Source organism: Pseudophryne corroboree, chromosome 8 (assembly GCF_028390025.1).
Source record: "Pseudophryne corroboree isolate aPseCor3 chromosome 8, aPseCor3.hap2, whole genome shotgun sequence".
NCBI lineage: Eukaryota > Metazoa > Chordata > Amphibia > Anura > Myobatrachidae > Pseudophryne > Pseudophryne corroboree.
This window is the reverse complement of record NC_086451.1, coordinates 54,727,373-54,755,036: the sequence shown is the minus strand read 5'-3', so window position 1 is coordinate 54,755,036 and position 27,664 is coordinate 54,727,373. Positions and strand designations below refer to the sequence as shown.

Here is a 27,664-nt window from a genome sequence, read left to right as displayed (position 1 = left end):
CCAGACTTACTCCTACATTGCGATCAGTTCAGTCAGTTTCGTTCCTGGTTTGACGTCACAAACACACCCAGCGATCGCCCAGACACTCCCGCGTTTCTTCAGACACTCCCGCGTTTTTCTTAGAAACGCCAGCGTTTTTTCGTACACTCCCAGAAAACTGCCAGTTTCCGCCCAGAAACACCCACTTCCTGTCAATCACACTACGATCACCGGAACAATGAAAAAGCTTCGTTATGCCGTGAGTAAAATACCTAACTTTTGTGTAAAATAACTAAGCGCATGCGCTCTACGAACCATGCGCAGTAAGCGACTAATCGCAGTATAGCGAAAATCGGCAACGAGCGAACAACTCGGAATGACCCCCATACTACTTTTAGAATATGTATTTGTACAAATTTGACCCATTTGCTTCACTTAGTAACTACTCTTTTATCCTTTAAATAGGGGACAATGAAACTTATGAAGAAGAGGTTTACACCAGAACTTCCCGTTACCCAGAAGTGTATCAGAGGGTAAGAGCAGAGGCAATGCTAAACAAGAAAAAGAATAGCTCAAAATGGAAATGTTACATATGAAAGTGGTTGGTTTGGGGTTTCATGTAGAGCCACATTTACTGTTCACCCCATAGTGTGGCCCTTTGGCTTTTACGCATTTCTGCCCATGTACTTATTCTTTTTTAGTCACGCCTACTGAGAAGCATTTCGCGCTTGGAACTCCTTGAACAAAGAGGGGTGGGTGGGGTCATAAAGGAGACCTAGCCAAAGTCCAGTAAGGGCATTTTCTGCAAAATGTCATTGATCAATTCATCTTTCTTCCATTCGCAACTGAAGAGGTTTCTCGTCTGTTCTGTCTTGGCTTGTTAGACATATTTCTATGCATACAGTATTTCTAGATATTAAATGTAATATTTGTTTTTACTGTAAATAAACCTTATTTCTGCTGCGGGGTACACTGAGCTCCACAAGGATTAACATCGGGGTGTATAGTGGGATCTTGATCCGAGGCACCAACAGGCTCAACGCTTTGACCTTCTTCCCAAGATGCATAGCGCCGCCTCCTATATCACCCCGCCTCCGTGCACAGGAGCTCAGTTTGTAAGTTGGTGCCTTGCAGTATGCAGGCACTTAACAGGAGCTGCTCTAGGCAGCCTTTTCAGAGCTTCATTTACAGACTGAAAGACAGAAGAAATGTATGAAGATTTACAGGGCTGCTGCAGGCAAAGTCTCATAGACTTTCCTGCATGCAGCTCCATCACCCCCAGCGGCGCTGTATACTCCCGCGCCGCGGTTGCCGGATCATTGCAGCGGAGTCGCCGGCTTCTTCCCTCTTCATGTGAGTCACACACACGCCGCCGTCTCCCGGATCGCGGGGCCGCTGACAAGGGGGAGGTAAGGGGCTTCTGTGCCACACTTTGCACCGCGATCCAGCGCGGCCGTAGGAGGCAAGCCGCGCGCGCTGTCGTGGACGCGGATTACTGGGCTGATGTTCCACTAGCCACCAGGGATATACTTTTTGGGCACAGGTCAGGGGGGACGATATACCATTACCCCACCGTTTTCTTTACTGCCCGCACGCCCGGTGGGGATGCCAGCAGGGGGAGCAGGCCAGACCTGAGGCCCCTCCCCCCCCCCCCCCCCCCCCCAGCCCCACGGAACCATTTATGCAATATTCCCGCCCTGGAGCTGCTTCCTTCTCCCTCATTCCCGGTCAGCAGCCATTACAGATAGAACCTTGCTATTCCTGGGATTGCTGGGGAAAATCCTCCTCTGTGGAACCGCCTGACTGCCAGTGCTGTGCTTCCTACAGGACACTTGAGTATTCTACCTGTCACTGGGACTGTGTTAGTTAAGAAAGAGTGCATACATTCAGGGTTGTGTGGTACAAGCACCCTGTGATATACATCCAGTGCTTACTGTGTTTGTTATATCTATAGTTATCACATATAGCCATACTGAGTATTACTTTGTATTGCTAGTCCAGTGCAGTTTATGGTTCATAATTTCTGCATGGTACACTTGTGACTATATGTGTGTGTGTGTGTGTGTGTGTGTGTGTGTGTGTGTGTGTGTGTGTGTGTGCATGTAGCTGCTGCGTGGTTGCCGTATTGCAGGGTATTTCACTCAGCGTGCTATTCCTATATTGCTATACCTGAGGGGGCCATGTGTTTCAGGTTTTTCTATAATAATAATATAGGATTGTATCACAAGATATACTGACGGGGTATTTTTACTTGTGAGTTATAGTCACCATATATTCTATATCTATTGAACTCCCGGTATGTGCCATCTTAGGCTTCTGTTCTGAGAGTTCTTGATAGGTATAGGGCTGCTACACTTTGTACCAGGTTGCCCATTATTGTGCACACTGCTATGTCTTCTTCACGTGGCAACGACGCTGGGGCCTCTCCCACACTGCGTGGTACTGAGGCCACGGACGTAACGGAGGATAATATGGCAGCTGAGAGTTTAGGTTCAGGGGGTTCCTTATCCCCCAGTGGGTCGGTAACACCTGGGGCATCACAAGACCCACCTTGGGATATATTTTCCACATTGTTAAACACGCTCGTAACTAAATTGACGCCCCCCTGTGGGACCACCTCTGCCACTGCAACAGTTTATGGTCCCTGCTGTTAACCCGCCATGGGAGGATCAGCTTTCCACTCAGTTACAGCATTTGAACCGATCGATGACTAAATCCAAGTGTCTCTCTCGCCCGCCTGAGACTAAGTCGTCTTCTAAATGGGCCAATACCTCCTCCGAATCCACTGCTATCCCAGACACGTTCTCTGACGAGGATGGCGCATATACTGATCCTACAGACACTGACACAGATGTTTCTGATGGGGAGGGGAAGTCATTGGTGGATGTCCCGGATTTGATTGATGCTATTAGGCTCATTCTTCAGGTGTCTGAGGATCCTGAGCCTGCGGCGGTCTCTTAAAATCCGAGTTAACCGTAAGATGGTGGTTAAACAAGTTTTACCTCATTCTCAACACCTGGCTGACATACGTCAGGACTCATGGGATAATCCGGGAACGGAATTCACACCGCATAAGAGACTGTTGGCTTGCTATCCTCTCTCTGCGGAGCTATGTAAAAAAATTAGGAAACTCCTCCCCCTGAAGATTCTCATGTGGCGCGCATGGTAGTTTCCTCTGCTCTGCCAGTAACTACCGTCACCTCTCTGAAGGAACTGACGGGTAGACGTGTGGAGGGTTGTTTGAAAGCGATTTACACCCTAATGGGGGCTATGCTTAGGCCAACCATTGCAGCAACTTGGGCTGCTGAAGCTGTTGAGGCGTGGGCTCAGGTGCTAGAGGTGGAGCTGCCTTCCAACGCATCTGAGCATGCTCGACAATGTCTCTCGTATATTACCACGGCTTCTCTGTAGCTTAAGGAGACGGCCTCCGATGCCGGGGTGCTGGTGGCCAAGCTACTATTACGTCCGTCTTGGCTAGATGTATCCTTTGGTTGAGATCGTGGTCGGTGGATATGGATTCCAAGAAAACCCTGGAGGTGCTTTCTTTCAAGGGAGACATTCAATAAGATTGTGGCTGATCTGGCTACTGCTAAAACAACTTGCCTACCTAGTACGGCTCCTTCCACGCAGAAGGCTAAAAGTACTTTCCCTCAGCCCTTTCGTCCTCCAGGTAAAGCAAAAGGTCGGGCGTACCCAAGGCAAGCTCGTGCTTCCAGACCTGTCAAGCCCAGACCGAAGCGGGCTTGGGCTGCCCGTCAGCCTGCTTCCAAAACTGACAAGCCTGCCGCATGACGGGGTGGATCTCCCTCTGGGGGATCCCAGGGTGGGGGGCCGACTTCTAGGTTTTGCCCAGGAATGGTTGAAGACCACTTCCAATGCCTCGGTAAGGGAAGTCGTCGCTCGAGGTTACGCTGTACCCTTCAAGAATCGTCCCCCTCATCGATTTTGCCTGACAGATGTGCCTCTGGATCTGGCAAAAGCAAACACGTTGCACTCGGTGGTACATTCCATTCTGATCACAGGAGTGGTGGTACAGGTGCCTCTGGCTCAGAGGGGCAAGGGGTACTATTCACCGCTGTTTCTAGTCCCGAAAGGGTCCTCGCGGCCCATTCTCAATCTGAAGTCCTTGAAAAAGCATGTGCGGGTCTCCAAGTTTCATATGGAAACTCTGCGCTCTATTGTTCTGGCTATGGAACCTGGGGACTATATGGTCTCCCTGGACATACAGGATGCCTACCTGCATATCCCTATTGCGGTATCTCATCAACAGTACCTGTGGTTTGCGGTAGGCAACCTTCATTACCAATTTCGGGCATTACCCTTTGGTTTGACAACGGCTCCCAGAGTTTTCACCAAAGTAATGGCGGTCATGATGGCCACACTCCACCGTCAAGGTGTCAGGATCCTACTGTACTTGGATGATTTGTTGATCCTGGCAAATTCCCCAGAACTTCTCCTGTATCATCTTGATCTGACGGTCCAGTGCATGACAGCCCACAGGTGGCTGATCAACTGGAAGAAATCCTCCCTGGTTCCTGCTCAGAGCATATTACACCTGGGAGCGTTATTTGACACTCACAACCAACGGTTGTCCCTGTCTCAGGAGAAAGTCCTGAAGCTTCAGGACAGGATTCAATGCTTCCTATCTCATCTGCAAGTGTCGATACATTTGGCAATGCAAGTGCTAGGTCTCATGGTGTCGGCTTTCGACATGGGGGAGTATGCTCCGTTCGACTCTCGCCCTCTGCAGAAGTTGATTCTGACCAAGTGGGACAGCCTGCCTCACCGGATAAGATCTCACATGATCTCATTGTCTCCGGAGGTCCGCATGTCACTGAGCTGGTGGCTGCAGGACCAACAATTGAACAGGGGCCGTCCCTTCTGGATATCCGACTGGGTCCTTCTGACAACGGATGCCAGTCTGAGAGGTTGGGGCGCGGTGTTGGAACAACACTCTCTTCAGGGTCGGTGGACCAAGGAGGAGTCTCTACTCCCGATAAATATTCTGGAACTGCGGGCAGTGCTCAATGCGTTGACAATGGCCCAGCATCTCATACAGAACAGACCTGTTCAAGTACAATCAGACAACGCCACCACGGTGGCGTACATCAATCATCAAGGCGGCACTCGAAGCCGCATGGCAATGAAGGAAGTATCAAGGATTCTTCAGTGGGCAGAACGCCATCTGCCGGCTATATCCGCAGTGTTCATTCTGGGCGTCCTGAACTGGGAAGCGGACTATCTCAGTCGTCAGGACGTACACGCAGGAGAGTGGAGCCTCCACCCGGAGGCGTTTCAACTTCTAGTGGGGCCTTCCAGATGTGGATCTGATGGCGTCTCGACATAATCACAAGGTTCCGGTCTTCGGAGCAAGGACAAGGGATCATCAAGCTGCGTTCGTGGACACTCTGGCTATTCCTTGGAACTTTCAGCTACCGTATGTGTTCCCTCCAGTGTCACTCCTGCCCAGAGTAATACAGAAGTTCAAGCAAGGAGGAGGAAACCTGCTTCTGGTCGCTCCAGCGTGGCCCAGACGGCACTGGTTCTCCGATCTACTGGGTTTCTCGTGGGATCGTCCCCTTCTACTTCCACAATGACCAGACCTCCTCGTTCAGGGCCCTTGTGTTTACCAGGATTTAGCCTGTCTGGCTTTGACGGCATGGCCCTTGAGGCTTCCGTCCTAAGGGCCAAGGGTTTTTCTGGGGCGGTCGTTCAACCTATGTTGAAGGCCTGTAAGCTGGCTTCTGCTCAGATCTACCATAGGGTCTGGAATGCTTACTTTGCTTGGTGTGCGTTTCACATTCATGACTTTTTCAAGTTTAGTACGGCCAAACTGTTGGCCTTTCTACAACAGGGCCTGGACTTAGGCCTGCGTCTGGCCTCCCTCAAGGTTCACATTTCTACCTTGTTGGTTTGGTTTCAGAGAAAAATTGCTACCCTACCTGATGTCCATATATTCACTCAGGGTGTGTTGCGGATTCAGCCTCCTTATGTGCCACCTGTGGCCCCTTGGGACTGGTCGGTGGTTTTGGAGGCCTTACAAGAGTCTCCATTCGAACCTCTTGCATCTGCTGACCTTAAGTGGCTTTCCCTTATGGTTTTCTTCTTGCTGGCGATTGCTTCAGCTAGAAGGGTCTCGGACTTGGGTGCCTTATCCTGTAAGTCCCCCTATTTGATTTTTCACCGTGACTCGGCGGTTCTTCGAATGCGGCTAGGTTATTTACCAAAGGTGGTGTCTTCCTTCCACCTTAACCAGGAGATTGTGGTTCCAGCCTTTAATTCTCCTGAGTTGTCTACCAAAGAGCAGCCTTTGGATGTGGTACGGGCTCTCCGTATCTATGTGAAGAGAACTTTCTCCATTCAGAAATCTGATTCTCTTTTTTTATTGTTTGGTTTTCACAAACGTGGCTGGCCTGCTTCCAAGCAGACTCAGGCCAGATGGATTAGAATGGTGATTGCACATGCTTATGTACAGGCTGGTCGTCCGGTTCCTGCTACCATTAAAGCCCATTCTACTCGGTCGGTTGGACCTTCTTGGGCGGCCCACCGTGGTGCGACCCTTGAACGATTGTGTAAGGCGGCGACGTGGTCCTCAGGGAACACGTTTATATGGTTCTATGCCTTCGATACCGCCGCTTCCCAGGATGCTTCCTTTGGACGCCGGGTTCTTGTGCCCGCTACAGTGTGTCTGTCCCCTCCCATAAGGAACTGCTTTAGGACATCCCCGATGTTAACCCTTGGGGAGCCCAGTGTACCCCGCAGCAGAAAACGAGATTTATGGTAAGAACTTACCATTGTTAAATCTCTTTCTGCGAGGTACAGTGGGCTCCACAAGGCGCCCACCCTGACGCACTTTGCTTCTTTGGGTTGATATGGCATTGGCCGCTGACACCCTCCCCTGTGATGTGTGTGTGGTCTATGTGGCTACTCATGTTTGTCGTGTCAAAGTCGAAAAATATTGTTATACATATCCCTTGTACTTACCCCTCATGCACATGCCCGCTGCTCGTGCACCCAGTCCCCCGTGCATGCACATATCCGCAAGTTGCGTAAGAGACGCTCCGGCGACTCGTGCGCATGATATGTGTATTTACGGCGGAGTTTGTGAGTGTGTAGCGTGCTATTAGAATATAGCATATTTAACCCAAATAGTGCATTTTGTAGATGTAGTTCCCCTAGACCATGACAGCGAGTAATATTAGTTTAAACAGTTCCTGGACAGAGAGATTCATCTTTGCATGATAGGAAGGGTCAGATAAAGGTTGGAAGGTGATGTCTAGTATCCAGCTGTAGGGTATTTTAAGGGTAACATTCCGGTGTTAGTTAGGAAAGGATCGCTTGCTCCTGCGTATAGTTATGTACAAAAGTAGAATATGAACATTAACTGTATTTGCTGTAAATTACACATGCGGCAGGAATCCAGAGGATACCTCCCACCAGAGCAGTTGGGAAAGAACATCGCTTACCTATTCAAATCCACCTATGACCTTTGCTGTAATGTAGAGACATATCCCTGTGTCCAATGAACAATGAGATTACAGTGACCATTGTATTGTGTATGCATGTTGTGTATAAAAAGACCACTGTTGCCTGGCCGGTCAGAAGACTTTTACGCTTTCTACCTAATAGCGGAGGACTGGGTCCAGGACGCGCTTGCGAACGATTCCCCACGTATGTATATTCTCTGTAGCCATTATTCTCTATTGTTCTGTTTAGATTTCCTTGTTATTATGAATAAACAGAAAAATACCAACTGCGCTCAAAAATATATTTTTATATATAATTAAAACTGATGTAACAAATACACATATACAGATAAATACCTAAATACTAAAATCAGGCACTGCTGATATTGAAACATACATTAAGAAAATTTGAGCCTTATTGAGCCACTCTCCGTAAGTGCTTTTTCACTAGGGGCAATTCTTGTATAAACAAAAAATATTTAGCTGATGATCAGCTGATTGTTGGAGGATGTTGTAAAGTCCTGCAACGCATGCGTTGATGTGCAAAAAAATCAACAGGTATCCAGGTGAAGGAGGATATTTACCAAGTCCTTGGTGGTAGTTCAGCCGGGTATCCCACCTGGCGGGGTTCTGGAGCTTGCTCTCTATCCCTCGCAGCAAAGATGGTGGTTCTCCCTTGATTAATATCCACACCAAAAGGACTGGAATCTCCAGATGGAAAACAGCGTCCTGTATGTCACTTGCAGGAGTCCTCAAAGGTGCCCAGGTCAGAGATGTGGCCCCCCTAACGCGTTTCACTGTCACTTGGCAGCTTTCTCAAAGACCTTTGAGAAAGCTGCCAAGTGACAGTGAAACGCGTTAGGGGGGCCACATCTCTGACCTGGGCACCTTTGAGGACTCCTGCAAGTGACATACAGGACGCTGTTTTCCATCTGGAGATTCCAGTCCTTTTGGTGTGGATATTAATCAAGGGAGAACCACCATCTTTGCTGCGAGGGATAGAGAGCAAGCTCCAGAACCCCGCCAGGTGGGATACCCGGCTGAACTACCACCAAGGACTTGGTAAATATCCTCCTTCACCTGGATACCTGTTGATTTTTTTGCACATCAACGCATGCGTTGCAGGACTTTACAACATCCTCCAACAATCAGCTGATCATCAGCTAAATATTTTTTGTTTATACAAGAATTGCCCCTAGTGAAAAAGCACTTCCGGAGAGTGGCTCAATAAGGCTCAAATTTTCTTAATGTATGTTTCAATATCAGCAGTGCCTGATTTTAGTATTTAGGTATTTATCTGTATATGTGTATTTGTTACATCAGTTTTAATTATATATAAAAATATATTTTTGAGCGCAGTTGGTATTTTTCTGTTTATTCATATGTATGTTTTTTTGGGGTGAACAGCTATCATCCCGTTTCCAACAGCAGCTTAGGAAACCAGCTCAGTTACAGCGCCTGTCCTCTCTTCACCATTTATGGTGAAGAGTTTCACTAGATTTCCTTGTTAGTCTGTAGTGTATAACTTGTACCTGTTTACCCCTTTTCTCTGAATAATTCACTGCGGTGTTAGAGTCCAGTGGTTTACCACAAACCGGTGTTGTGTTTTCACTTTCCTGCAAAGGGTTTCCATAGCGTATTAATCGCTATAAGGTGTATAAGCATTGTTAAGGTTTTAAGGTATTACATCGTTACAGTACTTGACTGTGTTAAGGTTTAAAGTATAAGCATATCCTTACATTGTTTCATTAACAAGGTATAAAGGTTATCAACTGTGTGTGCGCCCGCTGTGTGTACTCCGTACACTCAGCGCAGCGTGTGTACGCCAAGTGCGTACCACGTGCAGGACTCTGTACGCAAATAGCGTACAAAGTGCGTAGCACGTGCACGTGGTCTAGCAGCCATAGCGGCTCAACGGTAATAGTGTACAAAGCGGTATAGCTTTATGTTTTAAGATAATATTTGACATTATCAGTCGTCTCTGGTAACTGCTACTGCATTGGGCTGGTTAACGAAACTGAGCTCCTGTGCACGGAGTCGGGGTGATATAGGAGGCGGCGCTATGCATCTTGGGAAGAATGTCAAAGCTTTGAGCCTGTTGGTGCCTCGGAGAAAGATCCTACTCTACACCCCGATGTTAATCCTTGTGGAGCCCAGTGTACCTCACAGAAAGAGATTTAACAACGGTCAGTTCTTACCACAAATCTCATTTTTTCTAGCCTTCCTTTATAAGTAAACCTTTCCATTGCCTTGATTATAGAGGTTGCCAGCCTCTGAATACTCACAAGTTCTCCTGTGTCCTCCTTGCTGTATAGTGCCCAAAACTGTACGCCATATTAAACGCTTGGCTAACTAGTGACTTATACAATGGTAGTACTATGTATTCATGTACGAAGCTCAAAATGGCCACTCATTAGCGCAAATACACAGGTGAACTCGTTTTGCCACAGTTTGAATAATGGGGGTAATTCTGAGTTGATCGCAGCAGGAAATTTTTTAGCAATTGGGCAAAACCATGTGCACTGCAGGGGGGGCAGATATAACATTTGCAGAGAGAGTTAGATTTGGGTGGGGTGTGTTCAATCTGCAATCTAAATTGCAGTGTAAAAATAAAGCAGCCAGTATTTACCCTGCACAGAAACAATATAACCCACCCAAATCTAACTCTCTCTGCACATGTTATATCTGCCCCCCCTGCAGTGCACATGGTTTTGCCCAATTGCTAAAAAATGTCCTGCTGCGATCAACTTGGAATTACCCCCAATATGCTTAGTTTCCCCTGGGATGCATTGGTTCATGGAGCAAGGAGGAGCAGTTGGTTACTCAGACAGAGGGAAAGAATGAGGCCAAGTGATGATGTCCATGATAGAATTTGAAGTAGACTTAGGGGATATTCAATTAGCGTTTAAGCTGTAAAAAAAACGCTAAATTACCGTGAATCGCGATAAATTTGTGAACAAACTGCACTTTTTCCACGATTTTTTAGGGCAAATGGGGATTCGCCCTATTCAATAGCAGGGACGTTTTTTCGCCTAGGCATAGAATTCTGCAGGAGTGAAATAACATGTGGACCAGTGAATCCACTTGTTTTCTAATCTGTGCCGGCGAAAAAGCAGGCTGTTTTCACAGATTTTGAGGCATTTTTCACGCTAATGCCTTTTCACACACACACACAAAAAAAAAAGGTGAAAAGGCATTTGCGAAAATGCCTTAAAAGCAGGAGAAAACAGCCCGCAATCGAATACGCAGGGGGGTGAATTCAATAGCTCGGAAATGAATCTGAAATTAACAGCTAATTGAATAACCCCCATAATGGTGACCCTCATTTTGTGGAGCACTGAAGAAGATTTCAATTTATGGGATAAGATTATATAAAGGCAATAGAAATTAAAAGAGGTCATATTTTTAGGAACCTTTTTTTTGAGCAACAGACAGATATTTCCTCTCTGCAGGAGGACTTATTATCATATAATTTTAGGGGGTAAAAAAGTTTATTTGAAAGGCTCAATACTAAATGGGTAGATACTCAGACTTTGATGTGGCTTTTACAATTTTGCACAATGGGCCTAATTCAGAGTTGATCGCAGCAGCAAATTTGTTAGCAGTTGGGCAAAACCATGTGCACTGCAGAGGGGGGGCAGATGTAACATGTGCAGAGAGAGTTAGATTTGGGTGGAGTGTGTTCAAACTGAAATCTAAATTGCAGTGTAAAAATAAAGTAGCCAGTATTTACCCTGCACAGAAACAAAATAACCCACCCAAATCTAACACTCTCTGCAAATGTTACATCTGCCCCCCTGCAGTGCACATGGTTTTGCCAAACTGGTAACAAATTTGCTGCTGCGATCAACTCTGAATTACCCCCAATGTACCTTTTGAAGATATTTCGGCCTCCCCACCCAGCCAGACACACCTGCACACTGCAGCTGAGAGCGGTAGTGGGCGTAAGACAAAGGCTCTGCTGTCTGAGAAAAGCTGTTGCTTGGCGAATTCAAATAAGTTCTGTATACTGCAAACCTCACGATTACCCTGCTGTTTGGCTGCTGAATTGTTGCAGTCTGTGGTTTATCCTATCACCTGAGCTGAGCAAGATGGAGCGTCTCACTCGTACTAATATTGGGGGTCATACCGAATTGATCGTAGCTGTGCTAAATTTAGCTCAGGCACTCAGACATGCGGGGGGACGCCCAGAACAGGGCTAGTCTGCCCTGCATGTCAGTGCCATCTCCCTCAAAACCCCCCCAACCCCCCGCAGAAATGCAAAAGCGCCTTTGCATCTCAGGAGTTACTCCCGGCCAGCGCAGCTCCTGCGGCTGGCCGGGAGAACCTCTTCGCTGCCCCGTGTGACGTCACGCAGCCGCCGTGGCTCGAACCCCCAAATATCCGGCCACGACTGTGTTGGCCGGACCATGCCTCCTAAATGGCGGCTTAATGCCGCTGTCCAGCCCCCTCCTGCCCAGCGACCGCCTCTGCCTCAGAGGCGATCGCTAGGCAACGACGGCCTTTGGCCGTCTGGCATGCGGCGGCGCACTGCGGCGCTGGTGCATTCGCAGTTCCGACCCGATCGCTGCGATAAACTGCAGCGAGCGATCGGGTCGGAATGACCCCCATTGTGCAATGCAAAGAAATCAGGGCAGATTGTTTGTTTATGCACATTTGTTTTACTGAACAGTTTACAGCTTTAATAAGCAATTAAAATGGTAAAATGAAATCTTAATTTATCTGTCATCCATCTGGGAGATGCTGCGCACTTACTGCTGGGTTAGAGTGTGTGGATAAGGATTTTAGTTGTGTCTGTGGAGTACAGACACAGTTTCTTTACCGATAGCTTTTAGTTAGGTTTTTTGTTGTTGTTTTCTTTGGTTTTATGAGGTACTTAGTCCCTGTACACAGTCAGCAAGTAGAACTAGAGTGGGGTTAGCTAGTGTAGAGGGCAAATTCCCGCTCTAATATGCCTCTGGAGGGTCACCATACTCCGGTCACTGGGGCTTTCTATCCGGACAGAATCCGAGGAGGCAATGGCTCAGGTAGGGCAGCCACTTTCTGCATTGGCAGCATTGGGCTGCTCCTTTTGTTGTGTGGCTTTTCAGTGTTGTATCCCCCCTGGGATCCGGTCTGAAGATCGACAATGTTTAGGTCGACAGGGTTGGAAGGTCAACAGGTCAAAAGGTCGACATGAGCTGTTCACATTTTTTCCTGTTTTTGAACTTTTTCATACTTAACGATCCATGTGGACTACGATTGGAACGGTAATCTGTGCCAAGCGAAGCGGTAGCGGAGCCTGCGGCGCTGTGCACATTAATGTTTACCACTGCCTTTTTAACAGGGCAGCGGACTTGTGTTCAGGCGGTGCAGGGGTGAAGTCTTACCGCTGGCCACCAGACTGTCGGTGACTATCGTGGTCCTTTTATTGAAGGGGAGCCGTGGGCGGCGGTTGTGTTGGCACGGTCCTTTTCATGAAGGGCATTTTTGTGGCGGTGAGACGGAAGGGGAAGTAGACACTTCCCGTCTTCCTAGTCCAGCGCATACATCCGCCCTCTATCTCTGTGGGAGGTCTGAAGCTCCGGGCGCCATCTTCTACACACTGGAAGCGCTTCAGCATGGGAGATGCTGCCCAGCTGATACACACTCCCACACATGCAGTGCTTCTCACTCTGTTTATCACAGACGGGGACCAGGCTACAGCAAGTATTCTTCGTATCACTGTATTTATTTTGGGCTGCCTTTATTTATTTGCAGAGCAGTTCTTTAGAGATACCTTTTTTACTTACTGTGGGGTTCACTATTAGTACCTATCTCACTTGTTATTCATACAGGAGGGGTATTTAGTGTTTTAGACATATTATTATATGGGAGTTTTACCGTAGTTCTAATTCCCTGTTGTGTAGGTTTTTTATTACTTATTACTGAATTAGTGGACCAATTTAAAAAAGAAAAAAAAAAGAAACTATGGCCAATAAGCCGGACAAATCTTCAAAAGGGAAGGTAGGCTCGGTTGTTTATTTTGCGTGTTCACAATGTGGGTCCAATCTTTCAAAAGGTAGCATGGATGCGGGTACTCTCTGCTACGTGCTCTGGAACGGCAGTAGCGGATCAGCCAGGTGGTTCTGCAGATCAGTCTATGTCTCTGTGGGCCAAAAACATGCCCGATGCCATATCGGAGTTGCGTCAGTCCAGATCGAGTGCTGATTCCAGTCAGACTTCCGAGAAGCCACTGTGGGCGACATATATGGGCAAGTGTCTCTCTGATTTAGCCCAGTCCTTGAACAAAATAGTGACCCCTTCGGGTACTTCTACTGCCACTAAACGTCCACAGCCGTTACCCGCTCTAACTTTCCCAGGGGAGGAGTTAGATTCTGCAGTCTCTCCCTTAGAGGAAGGTGAAGTAGTCCCCGAATGGGAGGATGCTTCAGCTTGGGATGAGGAGGAGCTATCTACGAGCTCAGGTGTTAGATTACTGATACAGGTTGAGTATCCCTTATCCAAAATGCTTGGGACCAGAGGTATTTTGGATATGGGATTTTCTCTATCGTCCTAAGTGGATGCTGGGGTTCCTGAAAGGACCATGGGGAATAGCGGCTCCGCAGGAGACAGGGCACAAAAGTAAAGCTTTTACAGGTCAGGTGGTGTGTACTGGCTCCTTCCCCTATGACCCCCCTCCAGACTCCAGTTAGATTTTTGTGCCCGGCCGAGAAGGGTGCAATTCTAGGTGGCTCTCATAAAGAGCTGCTTAGAGAGTTTAGCTTAGGTTTTTTATTTTACAGTGATTCCTGCTGGCAACAGGATCACTGCAACGAGGGACAGAGGGGAGAAGAAGTGAACTCACCTGCGTGCAGGATGGATTGGCTTCTTGGCTACTGGACATGAAGCTCCAGAGGGACGATCACAGGTACAGCCTGGATGGTCACCGGAGCCACGCCGCCGGCCCCCTCACAGATGCTGAAGCAAGAAGAGGTCCAGAATCGGCGGCTGAAGACTCCTGCAGTCTTCTTAAGGTAGCGCACAGCACTGCAGCTGTGCGCCATTTTCCTCTCAGCACACTTCACACGGCAGTCACTGAGGGTGCAGGGCGCTGGGGGGGGAGCGCCCTGGGAGGCAAATGAAAACCTTTAAAAAGGCTAAAAATACCTCACATATAGCCCCAGAGGCTATATGGAGATATTTACCCCTGCCTAAATGTACTAAATAGCGGGAGACGAGCCCGCCGGAAAAGGGGCGGGGCCTATCTCCTCAGCACACGGCGCCATTTTCTGTCACAGCTCCGCTGGTCAGGAAGGCTCCCAGGTCTCTCCCCTGCACTGCACTACAGAAACAGGGTATAACAGAGAGGGGGGGCAAAATAAATGGCTATATATATATTAATATAAAAGCAGCTATAAGGGAGCACTTAATCATAAGGCTATCCCTGTCATATATAGCGCTTTTTGGTGTGTGCTGGCAGACTCTCCCTCTGTCTCCCCAAAGGGCTAGTGGGTCCTGTCTTCGTATAGAGCATTCCCTGTGTGTCTGCTGTGTGTCGGTACGTGTGTGTCGACATGTATGAGGACGTTATTGGTGTGGAGGCGGAGCAATTGCCAAATATGAGGATGTCACCTCCTAGGGGGTCGACACCAGAATGGATGCCTTTATTTGTGGAATTACGGGATAGCGTCAACTCGCTTAAGCAGTCGTTTGCCGACATGAGGCGGCCGGACACTCAATTAGTGCCTGTCCAGGCGCCTCAAACACCGTCAGGGGCTGTAAAACGCCCCTTGCCTCAGTCGGTCGACACAGACCCAGACACAGGCACTGATTCCGGTGGTGAAGGTGACGAATCAACCGTATTTTCCAGTAAGGGCCACACGTTATATGATTTTGGCAATAAAGGAGATGTTACATTTAGCTGATACTACAGGTACCACTAAACAGGGTATTATGTGGGGTGTGAAAAAACTACCAGTAGTTTTTACCGAATCAGAAGAATTAAATGACGTGTGTGATGAAGCGTGGGGTGCCCCGATAAAAAAACTGCTAATTTCAAAGAAGTTATTGGCTTTATACCCTTTCCCGCCAGAGGTTAGGGAGCGCTGGGAAACACCTCCTAGGGTGGACAAAGCGCTAACACGCTTATCAAAACAAGTGGCGTTACCCTCTCCTGAGACGGCCGCACTTAAAGATCCATCAGATAGGAGGATGGAAAATATCCAAAAAGGTATATACACACATGCAGGTGTTATACTACGACCAGCTATTGCGACTGCCTGGATGTGCAGTGCTGGGGTAGTTTGGTCAGAGTCCCTGATCGAAAATATTGATACCCTGGACAGGGACAATATTTTACTGTCGTTAGAACAAATAAAGGATGCATTTCTTTATATGCGTGATGCACAGAGAGATATCTGCACACTGGCATCACGGGTAAGTGCTATGTCCATTTCGGCCAGAAGAGCTTTATGGACACGACAGTGGACAGGCGATGCGTAGAGGAGTTATTTGGGGTCGGTCTATCGGATTTGGTGGCCACGGCTACGGCCGGGAAATCCACCTTTCTACCTCAAGTCACTCTCCAACAGAAAAAGGCACCGACCTTTCAACCGCAGCCCTTTCGTTCCTTTAAAAATAAGAGAGCAAAGGGCTATTCATATCTGCCACGAGGCAGAGGACGAGGGAAGAGACAGCAACAGGCAGCTCCTTCCCAGGAACAGAAGCCCTCCCCGGCTTCTACAAAAGCCTCAGCATGACGCTGGGGCTTCGCAAGCGGACTCGGGGGCGGTAGGCGGTCGTCTCAAAAATTACAGCGCGCAGTGGGCTCACTCGCAGGTAAATCCCTGGATCCTGCAGATAATATCTCAGGGGTACAGGTTGAAATTAGAGACAGAGCCACCTCGCCGTTTCCTGAAGTCTGCTTTACCAACGTCCCCCTCAGAAAGGGAGACGGTTTTGGAAGCCATTCACAAGCTGTATTCTCAGCAGGTGATAGTCAAGGTACCTCTTCTACAACAAGGGAAGGGGTATTATTCCACTCTTTTTGTGGTACCGAAGCCGGATGGCTCGGTAAGGCCTATTCTAAATCTGAAGTCCTTGAACCTGTACATAAAGAAGTTCAAGTTCAAGATGGAGTCACTCAGAGCAGTGATAGCGAACCTGGAAGAAGGGGACTTTATGGTATCCTTGGACATCAAGGATGCGTATCTCCACGTTCCAATTACCCCTCACACCAGGGGTACCTCAGGTTCGTTGTACAAAACTGTCACTATCAGTTTCAGACGCTGCCGTTTGGTTTGTCCACGGCACCTCGGGTCTTTACAAAGGTAATGGCCGAGATAATATTTCTTCTTCGAAGAAAAGGCGTATTAATTATCCCATACTTGGACGATCTCCTAATAAGGGCAAGGTCCAGAGAACAGCTAGAGATGGGTTTAGCACTATCTCAAGAGGTGCTAAAGCAGCACGGATGGATTCTGAATATTCCAAAATCCCAATTAATGCCGACAACTCGTCTGCTGTTCCTGGGGATGATTCTGGACACAGTTCAGAAAAAGGTTTTTCTTCCCGAAGAAAAAGCCAAGGAGTTATCTGACCTGGTCAGGAACCTCCTAAAACCAGGAAAGGTGTCTGTACATCAATGCACAAGAGTCCTGGGAAAAAATGGTAGCTTCTTACGAAGCAATCCCTTTCGGCAGATTCCATGCAAAGGGAGCTGCTGGACAAATGGTCAGGGTCGCATCTTCAGATGCACCTGCGGATAACCCTGTCGCCGAGGACAAGGGTATCCCTTCTGTGGTGGTTGCAGGAGGCTCATCTATTGGAGGGCCGCAGATTCGGCATGCAGGATTGGATCCTGGTGACCACGGATGCCAGCCTGAGAGGCTGGGGAGCAGTCACACAGGGAAAAAATTTCCAGGGAGTGTGGTCGAGCCTGAAAAAGTCTCTTCACATAAGCATTCTGGAACTAAGAGCAATCTACAATGCTCTAAGCCAGGCGGAACCTCTGCTTCAAGGAAGACCGGTGTTGATCCAGTCGGACAACATCACGGCAGTCGCCCATGTAAACAGACAGGGCGGCACAAGAAGCAGGAGGGCAATGGCAGAAGCTGCCAGGATCCTTCGCTGGGCGGAGAATCACGTGATAGCACTGTCAGCAGTATTCATCCCGGGCGTGGACAACTGGGAAGCAGACTTCCTCAGCAGACACGACCTTCACCCGGGAGAGTGGGGACTTCATCCAGAAGTTTTCCACATGCTATTAAACCGTTGGGTAAAACCAATGGTGGACATGATGGCGTCTCGCCTCAACAAAACACTGGACAGGTATTGCGCCAGGTCAAGAGATCCGCAGGCAATAGCTGTGGACGCGCTGGTAACACCTTGGGTGTACCAGTCGGTATATGTGTTTCCTCCTCTGCCTCTCATACCAAAGGTATTGAGGATTATACGGCAAAGAGGAGTAAGACTAGTGGCTCCGGATTGGCCAAGAAGGACTTGGTACCCGGAACTTCAAGAGATGGTCACGGACGATCCGTGGCCTCTACTTCTGAGAAGGGACCTGCTTCAGCAGGGTCCTTGTCTTTTTCAAGACTTACCGCGGCTGCGTTTGACGGCATGGCGTTTGAATGCCAGATCCTAAAAGGAAAAGGCATTCCAGAAGAAGTCATTCCTACCTTGATAAAGGCAAGGTAGGAAGTCACCGCGAAGCTTTATCGCCGTATTGGGCGAAAATATGTTGCGTGGTGCGAGCAGCGGAGTGCTCCGATGGAGGAATTTCAACTGGGTCGTTTTCCTACATTTCCTGCAATCAGGATTGTCTTTGGGTCTCAAATTGGGATCTATTAAGGTTCAAATTTCGGCCCTATCAATATTCTTCCAAAAAGAATTGGCCTCGGTCCCTGAGGTCCAGATTTTTATCAAAGGAGTACTGCATATACAGCCTCCTGTGGTGCCTAAGGTGGCACCGTGGGATCTAAATGTAGTTTTAGATTTCCTCAAATCCAATTGGTTTGAACCACTAAAGAATGTGGATTTGAAATATCTCACATGGAAAGTGACTATGTTACTGGCCCTGGCTTCGGCCGGGAGAGTATCTGAACTGGCGGCTTTGTTTTATAAAAGCACTTATTTAATTTTCCATTCGACATAGGGCAGAGCTGCGGACGCGTCCGCATTTTCTCCCTAAGGTGGTATCAGCGTTTCACCTGAACCAGCCTATTGTAGTGCCTGCGGCTACAGACGACTTGAAGGACTCCAAGTTGTTGGACGTTGTCAGAGCCTTAAAAATATACATTTAAAGGACGGCTGGAGTCAGAAAATCTGACTCGCTGTTTATACTGTATGCACCCAACAAGTTGGGTGCACCTGCTTCTAAGCAGTCGATTGCTCGTTGGATTTGTAACAAAATTCAACTTGTACATTCTGTGGCAGGCCTGCCACAGCCTAAATCTGTTAAGGCCCATTCCGCAAGGAAGGTGGGCTCATCTTGGGCGGCTGCCCGAGGGGTCTCGGCATTACAACTCTGCCGAGCAGCTACGTGGTCAGGGGAGAACACGTTTGTAAATTTTTGCAAATTTGATACCCTGGCAAAGGAGGACCTGGAGTTCTCTCATTCGGTGCTGCAGAGTCAGCCGCACTCTCCCGCCCGTTTGGGAGCTTTGGTATAATCCCCATGGTCCTTTCAGGAACCCCAGCATCCACTTAGGACGATAGAGAAAATAAGAATTTACTTACCGATAACTCTATTTCTCGGAGTCCGTAGTGGATGCTGGGCGCCCATCCCAAGTGCGGATTATCTGCAATACTTGTACATAGTTATTGTTAACTAATTCGGGTTATTGTTTAGGAAGCCATCTTTCAGAGGCTCCTCTGTTATCATACTGTTAACTGGGTTTAGATCACAAGTTGTACGGTGTGATTGGTGTGGCTGGTATGAGTCTTACCCGGGATTCAAAATCCTCCCTTATTGTGTACGCTCGTCCGGGCACAGTACCTAACTGGAGTCTGGAGGAGGGTCATAGGGGGAGGAGCCAGTACACACCACCTGACATGTAAAAGCTTTACTTTTGTGCCCTGTCTCCTGCGGAGCCGCTATTCCCCATGGTCCTTTCAGGAACCCCAGCATCCACTACGGACTCCGAGAAATAGAATTATCGGTAAGTAAATTCTTATTTTTCCGTATTTTGGAATAATAGCATACCATAATGAGATATCATGGTGATGGGACCTAAGTCTGAGCACAGAATGCATTTATGTCTCATATACACCTTATACACACAGCCCTAAAGGTCATTTTAGCCAATATTTTTTATAACTTTGTGCATTAAACAAAGTGTGTGTACATTCACACAATTCATTTATGTTTCTTATACACCTTATACACACAGCCTGAAGGTATTTTAATACAATATTTCTCTATCGTCCTAGTGGATGCTGGGGTTCCTGAAAGGACCATGGGGAATAGCGGCTCCGCAGGAGACGGGGCACAAAAGTAAAGCTTTCCGATCAGGTGGTGTGCACTGGCTCCTCCCCCTATGACCCTCCTCCAAGCCAGTTAGATTTTTGTGCCCGGCCGAGAAGGGTGCAATCTAGGTGGCTCTCCTAAAGAGCTGCTTAGAAAAGTTTAGCTTAGGTTTTTTATTTTACAGTGAGTCCTGATGGCAACAGGATCACTGCAACGAGGGACTTAGGGGAGAAGAAGTGAACTCACCTGCGTGCAGGATGTATTGGCTTCTTGGCTACTGGACATCAGCTCCAGAGGGACGATCACAGGTACAGCCTGGATGGTCACCGGAGCCTTGCCGCCGGCCCCCTTGCAGATGCTGAAATAAGAAGAGGTCCAGAATCGGCGGCAGAAGACTCCTCAGTCTTCTAAAGGTAGCGCACAGCACTGCAGCTGTGCGCCATTTTCCTCTCAGCACACTTCACACGGCAGTCACTGAGGGTGCAGGGCGCTGGGAGGGGGGCGCCCTGGGAGGCAAATGAAAACCTATTTTGGCTAAAAATACCTCACATATAGCCTCCGGAGGCTATATGGAGATATTTAACCCCTGCCAGAATCCGTTAAGAGCGGGAGACGAGGCCGCCGAAAAAGGGGCGGGGCCTATCTCCTCAGCACACAGCGCCATTTTCCCTCACAGAAAGGCTGGAGGGAAGGCTCCCAGGCTCTCCCCTGCACTGCACTACAGAAACAGGGTTAAAACAGAGAGGGGGGGCACTAATTTGGCGTTAGAAATATATAAAAAAGATGCTATAAGGGAAAACACTTATATAAGGTTGTCCCTATATAATTATAGCGTTTTTGGTGTGTGCTGGCAAACTCTCCCTCTGTCTCTCCAAAGGGCTAGTGGGTCCTGTCCTCTATCAGAGCATTCCCTGTGTGTGTGCTGTGTGTCGGTACGTGTGTGTCGACATGTAGGAGGACGATGTTGGTGAGGAGGCGGAGCAATTGCCTGTAATGGTGATGTCACTCTCTAGGGAGTCGACACCGGAATGGATGGCTTATTTAGGGAATTACGTGATAATGTCAACACGCTGCAAGGTCGGTTGACGACATGAGACGGCCGACAAACAATTAGTACCGGTCCAGACGTCTCAAAAACACCGTCAGGGGTTTTAAAACGCCCGTTTACTTTAGTCGGTCGACACAGACACAGACAGGGACACTGAATCCAGTGTCGACGGTGAATAAACAAACGTATTCCTTATTAGGGCCACACGTTAAAGGCAATGAAGGAGGTGTTACATATTTCTGATACTACAAGTACCACAAAAGAGGGTATTATGTGGGATGTGAAAAAACTACCATAGTTTTTCCTGAATCAGATAAATTAAATAAAGTGTGTGATGATGCGTGGGTTCCCCCCGATAGAAAATTATGGGCGGTATACCCTTTCCCGCCAGAAGTTAGGGCGCGTTGGGAAACACCCCTTAGGGTGGATAAGGCGCTCACACGCTTATCAAAACAAGTGGCGGTACCGTCTATAGATAGGGCCGTCCTCAAGGACCAGCTGACAGGAGGCTGGAAAATATCATAAAAAGTATATACACACATACTGGTGTTATACTGCGACCAGCGATCGCCTCAGCCTGGATGTGCAGAGCTGGGGTGGCTTGGTCGGATTCCCTGACTAAAAATATTGATACCCTTGACAGGGACAGTATTTTATTGACTATAGAGCATTTAAAGGATGCATTTCTATATATGCGAGATGCACAGAGGGATATTTGCACTCTGGCATCAAGAGTAAATGCGATGTCCATAACTGCCAGAAGATGTTATGGACACGACAGTGGTCAGGTGATGCAGATTCCAAACGGCACAAAGGTGTATTGCCGTATAAAGGAAGAGGAGTTATTTGGGGTCGGTCCATCGGACCTGGTGGCCACGGCAACTGCTGGAAAATCCACCGTTTTTACCCTAAGTCACATCTCTGCAGAAAAAGACACCGTCTTTTCAGCCTCAGTCCTTTCGTCCCTATAAGATCATATCTGCCCAGGGATAGAGGAAAGGGAAGAAGACTGCACCAGGCAGCCCATTCCCAGGAACAGAAGCGTTCCACCGCTTCTGACAAGTTCTCAGCATGGCGCTGAGACCGTACAGGACCCCTGGATCCTACAAGTAGTATCCCAGGGGTACAGATTGGAATGTCGAGACGTTTCCCCTTCGCAGGCTCCTGAAGTCTGCTTTACCAAGGTCTCCCTCCGACAAGGAGGCAGTATGGAAAAAAAAAAAAAAAAAAAAATTCACAAGCTGTATTCCCAGCAGGTGATAATTAAATTACCCCTCCTACTACAAGAAAAGGGGTATTATTCCACACTATATTGTGGTACTGAAGCCAGAAGGCTAGGTGAGACTTATTCTAAATCTAAAAATTTTTTGAACACTTACAAAGGTTCAAATCAAGATGGAGTCACTCAGAGCAGTGATAACGAACAGGAAGAAGGGGACTATATAGTGTCCCGGGACATCAGGGATGCTTACCTCTATGTCCCAAATTTGCCCTTCTCACTAAGGGTACCTCAGGTTCGTGGTGCAGAACTGTCACTATCAGTTTCAGACGCTGCCGTTTGGATTGTCCACGGCACCCCGGGTCTTTACTAAGGTAATGGCCGAAATGATGATTCTTCTTCGAAGAAAAGGCGTCTTAATTATCCCTTACTTGGACGATCTCCTGATAAGGGCATAGTCCAGGGAACAGTTGGAGGTAGGAGTAGCACTATCTCGGATACTGCTACAACAGCACGGGTGGATTCTAAATATTCCAAAATCGCAGCTGATCCCGACGACACGTCTGCTGTGCCTAGGGATGATTCTGGACACAGTCCAGAAAAAGGTGTTTCTCCCGAAAGAGAAAGCCAGGGAGTTATCCGAGCTAGTCAGGAACCTCCTAAAAACAGTGCATCATTGCACAAGGGTCCTGGTAGAAAATGGTGGCTTCCTACGAAGCAATTCCATTCGGCAGATTTCACGCAAGAACTTTTCAGTGGGATCTGCTGGACAAATGGTCCGGATCGCATCTTCAGATGCATCAGCGGATAACCCTATATCCAAGGACAAGGGTGTCTCTCCTGTGGTGGTTATAGAGTGCTCATCTTCTAGAGGGCCGCAGATTCGGCATTCAGGATTGGATGCTGGTGACCACGGAGCCCAGCCCGAGAGGCTGGGGAGCAGTCACACAAGGAAAAAATTTCCAGGGAGTGTGATCAAGTCTGGAGACTTTTCTCCACATAAATATACTGGAGCTAAGGGTAAATTTATAATGCTCTAAGCTTAGCAAGACCTCTGCTTCAAGGTCAGCCGGTATTGATCCAGTGGGAAAAACATCACGGCAGTCGCCCACGTAAACAGACAGGGCGACACAAGAAGCAGGAGGGCAATGGCAAAAACTGCAAGGACTTTTCGCTGGGCGGAAAATCATGTGATAGCACTGTCAGCAGTGTTTCATCCCGGGAATGGAAACTGGGAAGCAGACTTCCTCAGCAGGCACGACCTCCACCCGGGAGAGTGGAAACTTCATCGGGAAGTTTTTTTCACATGATTGTAAACCGTTGGGAAATACCAAAGGTGGACATGATGGCGTCCCGTCTGAACAAAAAACGGGACAGGTATTGCGCCAGGTCAAGAGACCCTCAGGCAATAGCTGTGGACGTTCTGGTAACACCGTGGGTGTACCAGTCGGTGTATGTGTTCCCTCCTCTGCTTCTCATACCTAAGGTGCTGAGAATTATAAGACGTAGAGGAGTAAGAACTATACTCATGGCTCCGGATTGGCCAAGAAGGACTTGGTACCCGGAACTTCAAGAGATGTTTACAGAGGTCTTATGGCCTCTGCCGCTAAGAAGGGACTTGCTTCAGCAAGTACCATGTCTGTTCCAAGACTTACCGCAGCTGCGTTTGTTGGCATGGCGGTGGAACGCCGGATCCTAAGGGAAAAAGGCATTCCGGAAGAGGTCATTCCTACCCTGGTCAAAGCCAGAAAGGAGGTGACCGCACAACATTATCACCACATGTGGCGAAAATATGTTGCGTGGTGTGAGGCCAGGAAGGCCCCACAAAGAAATTTCAACTCGGTCGATTCCTGCATTTCCTGCAAACAGGAGTGTCTATGGGCCTCAAATTGGGGTCCATTAAGGTTCAAATTTCGGCCCTGTCAATTTTCTTCCAGAAAGAATTGGCTTCAGTTCCTGAAGTCCAGAACTTTGTCAAGGGAGTATTGCATATACAACCCTCTTTTGTGCCTCCAGTGGCACTGTGGGATCTCAACGTAGTTCTGGGATTCTTCAAATCACATTGGTTTAAAACCAGTCAAATCTGTGGATTTGAAGCATCTCACATGAAAAGTGACCATGTTCTTGGCCCTGGCCTGGACCAGGCGAGTGTCAAATTGGTGGTTTTTTTCTCAAAAAAGCCCATATTTGTTTGTCCATTCGGACAGGGCAGAGCTGCGGACTCGTCCCCAGTTCTCTCCCTAAGGTGGTGTCAGTGTTTCACCTGAACCAGCTTATTGTGGTGCCTTGCACCTACTAGGGACTTGGAGGACTCCAAGTTGCTAGATGTTGTCAGGGCCCTGAAAATATAGGTTCCAGGACGGCTGGAGTCAGGAAAACTGACTTGCTGTTATCCTGTATGCACCCAACAAACTGGGTGCTCTTGCTTTTAAGCAGACTATTGCTAGTTGGATGTGTAATACAATTCAGCTTGCACATTCTGTGGCAGGCCTGCCACAGCCAAAATATGTAAATGCCCATTCCACAAGGAAGGTGGGCTCATCTTGGGCGGCTGCCCGAGGGGTCTCGGCTTTACAACTTTGCCGAGCGGTTATTTAGTCAGGGGCAAACACGTTTGTAAAATCCTACAAATTTGATACCCTGGCTAAGGAGGACCTGGAGTTCTCTCATTCGGTGCTGCAGAGTCATCCGCACTCTCCCGCCCGTTTGGGAGCTTTGGTATAATCCCCATGGTCCTTTCAGGAACCCCAGCATCCACTAGGACGATAGAGAAAATAAGAATTTACTTACCGATAATTCTATTTCTCGGAGTCCGTAGTGGATGCTGGGCGCCCATCCCAAGTGCGGATTATCTGCAATACTTGTACATAGTTACAAAAATCGGGTTATTATTGTTGTGAGCCATCTTTTCAGAGGCTCCGCTGTTATCATACTGTTAACTGGGTTTAGATCACAAGTTGTACGGTGTGATTGGTGTGGCTGGTATGAGTCTTACCCGGGATTCAAAATTCCTCCCTTATTGTGTACGCTCGTCCGGGCACAGTACCTAACTGGCTTGGAGGAGGGTCATAGGGGGAGGAGCCAGTGCACACCACCTGATCGGAAAGCTTTACTTTTGTGCCCTGTCTCCTGCGGAGCCGCTATTCCCCATGGTCCTTTCAGGAACCCCAGCATCCACTACGGACTCCGAGAAATAGAATTATCGGTAAGTAAATTCTTATTTTTTAATAACTTTGTGTATTAAATAAAGTTTGTGTACATTGAGCCATCAAAAAACAAAAGTTTCACTATCTCACTCTCACTCAAAAATGTCCGTATTTCGGAATATTCCGTATTTCGGATATTTGGATATGGGATACTCAACCTGTATAAGCCATTCGTCAGACTCTTAATCTCTAGGATACGGTAGTGGCGGAGACTTCAACAGCCTTTTTCAAAAGGCAGAAAAGACAAGTAGCTGTCTTCCCTTCCTGTTCACATTTTGCCGATATTTTGAAAGAACCTAGACTTAAACCAGATTCTCATTTTCAGTACCCTAAGAAATTGAGATTTCTGTATCCATTTACAGACAAGGACACAAAATTTTGGGAAACCGCCCCAAAGGTAGATGCTCCTATTACACACTTGGCTAAGGCTACGGTTATTCCCTCAGTACAATCAGTTACCTTGAAGGATTCTACAGATAGGGTAAACACAGACTTAAGAATTGCCTCTATTTTCCTATCTGGTATTTCTCTACGTCCAATCCTCGCTGGCGCTTGGGTTCTTAAGGCCGTGGATGACTGGTTAGCACAAGTGGTGGCTGGAATGCAGTCTTACGATCCATCGGAGGCTATTCAATTGGCGGAACAAATTTCTGAAGCTTTGACTTAATGTAGGTGAAGCCTTGTTGGATTCTGCTGCGCTACAATCACGTGTATCTGCCTTAGCTGTAACAGCAAGAAGATCGCTCTGGCTTCGAGTTTGGAATGCTGAATCAGATTCAAAACAGACTTTAACAGCCATGCTCTTTGAAGGGGAGTTTCTTTTTGGCTCGGAACTAACAAAGATTATTTCCAATACTACTTCCTGTTGCTCCTCAAAAACTGAAACCCACGAAGTTTAGGTAGTTTAGGTCCTTATGTACTCAGGGCAGAGGAAGTTTCCAGTCCTTTCGGGACTTTTCAAGATTTCCACGAAGAGGAGCATTCAGAGGTAGAGGAACACAGGCAACTCGTAGACCAGCCGTCAAGTCTACCGAAAAGCCTGCCGCATGACGTTTCGAGGTCTCTGCAGGGATGTCACGATCCGGGTATCTGGACGCCATTTGTTACCTATCAGATGCCTCCTAAGGCTGGCCCAGCGCTCCAGGACCGGATCCCATCTGTTATCCTGATGTGCACATTCCCGCATCCTCTCCTGTCTCTCTGGACGCAGTCACAGTAACGCCTTATACATCTGGCATGGCGTCTCCCGCGGCCTCCGCCGCCGTCCCTGAGCTTCTGCATTCAGAGTGGCGATTACGTCAGCCGCGGCCTCCGCTGTGTCCGCGTGGTCGGATGTGCATCTGTCAGCCTGGCGTCTCCTGTCTCCGGTGGCCGGCGCCGCCATTACTGTTTTCCAGACCACATGGATTACAATTCAAACTTCCCTCCAAGTGTCTGCATGGGCGCAGCCATCTTGGATTATGTCAGCTGATCTTTCCTACCAATCCGTTGTCAGTATTATTAATTTGCATAATTGCCTAGCCAATGCCTTCCTTGCTGCAGGTATAAATAGGTTGTGCCTGAGCAAGGAAGGCGTCAGTGCTTTGGTTGTCAAACCTAGTTCCAGTTTGTCTCTCTTCTGTGAATGTCTTCCAGGTTCCAGCTCCTGTCTCCAGACTTCTGCTATAGAGACCCGCACCAGCATTCCATCTGCGGTGTAGCCTGACTCTCCGATCCATTCTGGACTCACCTGTTTCCAGCTACAACATCACCTGCTTCCAGCTCAGCTTCCAGCAGTGTACAGCTTCTCTTAAAGGGCCGGTGTCCTTTCTGCAGTTTACCACTCTCCACCGGTATTATTATTTCTCTAACGTCCTAGTGGATGCTGGGGACTCCGTCAGGACCATGGGGATAGCGGCTCCGCAGGAGACAGGGCACAAAAAGTAAGCTTTTAGGATCACATGGTGTGTACTGGCTCCTCCCCCTATGACCCTCCTCCAAGCCCCAGTTAGGTTTTTGTGCCCGTCCGAGCAGGGTGCAATCTAGGTGGCTCTCATAAAGAGCTGCTTAGAAAAAGTTTTTTAGGTTTCTTATTTTCAGTGAGTCCTGCTGGCAACAGGCTCACTGCTACGAGGGACTTAGGGGAGAGAAGTGAACTCACCTGCGTGCAGGATGGATTTGCTTCTTAGGCTACTGGACACCATTAGCTCCAGAGGGATCGAACACAGGCCCAGCCATGGAGTCCGGTCCCGGAGCCGTGCCGCCGACCCCCCTTGCAGATGCCGAAGTTGAAGAGGTCCGGAAACAGGCGGTAGAAGACTTTCAGTCTTCATAAGG

At 48.2% G+C, this 27,664-nt stretch overlaps 1 protein-coding gene across 1 annotated transcript in view; it reads left to right on the top strand.

The window, feature by feature from the left end:
• EMD (emerin) overlaps positions 1–27,664 on the top strand; it is a 145,840-nt gene that overhangs the window by 78,560 nt on the left and 39,616 nt on the right. Inside the window, exon 6 of the mRNA XM_063936401.1 lies at positions 445–512. Coding sequence (XP_063792471.1) covers positions 445–512 — 68 coding nt within the window. The remainder of the gene's footprint in view (positions 1–444; positions 513–27,664) is intronic.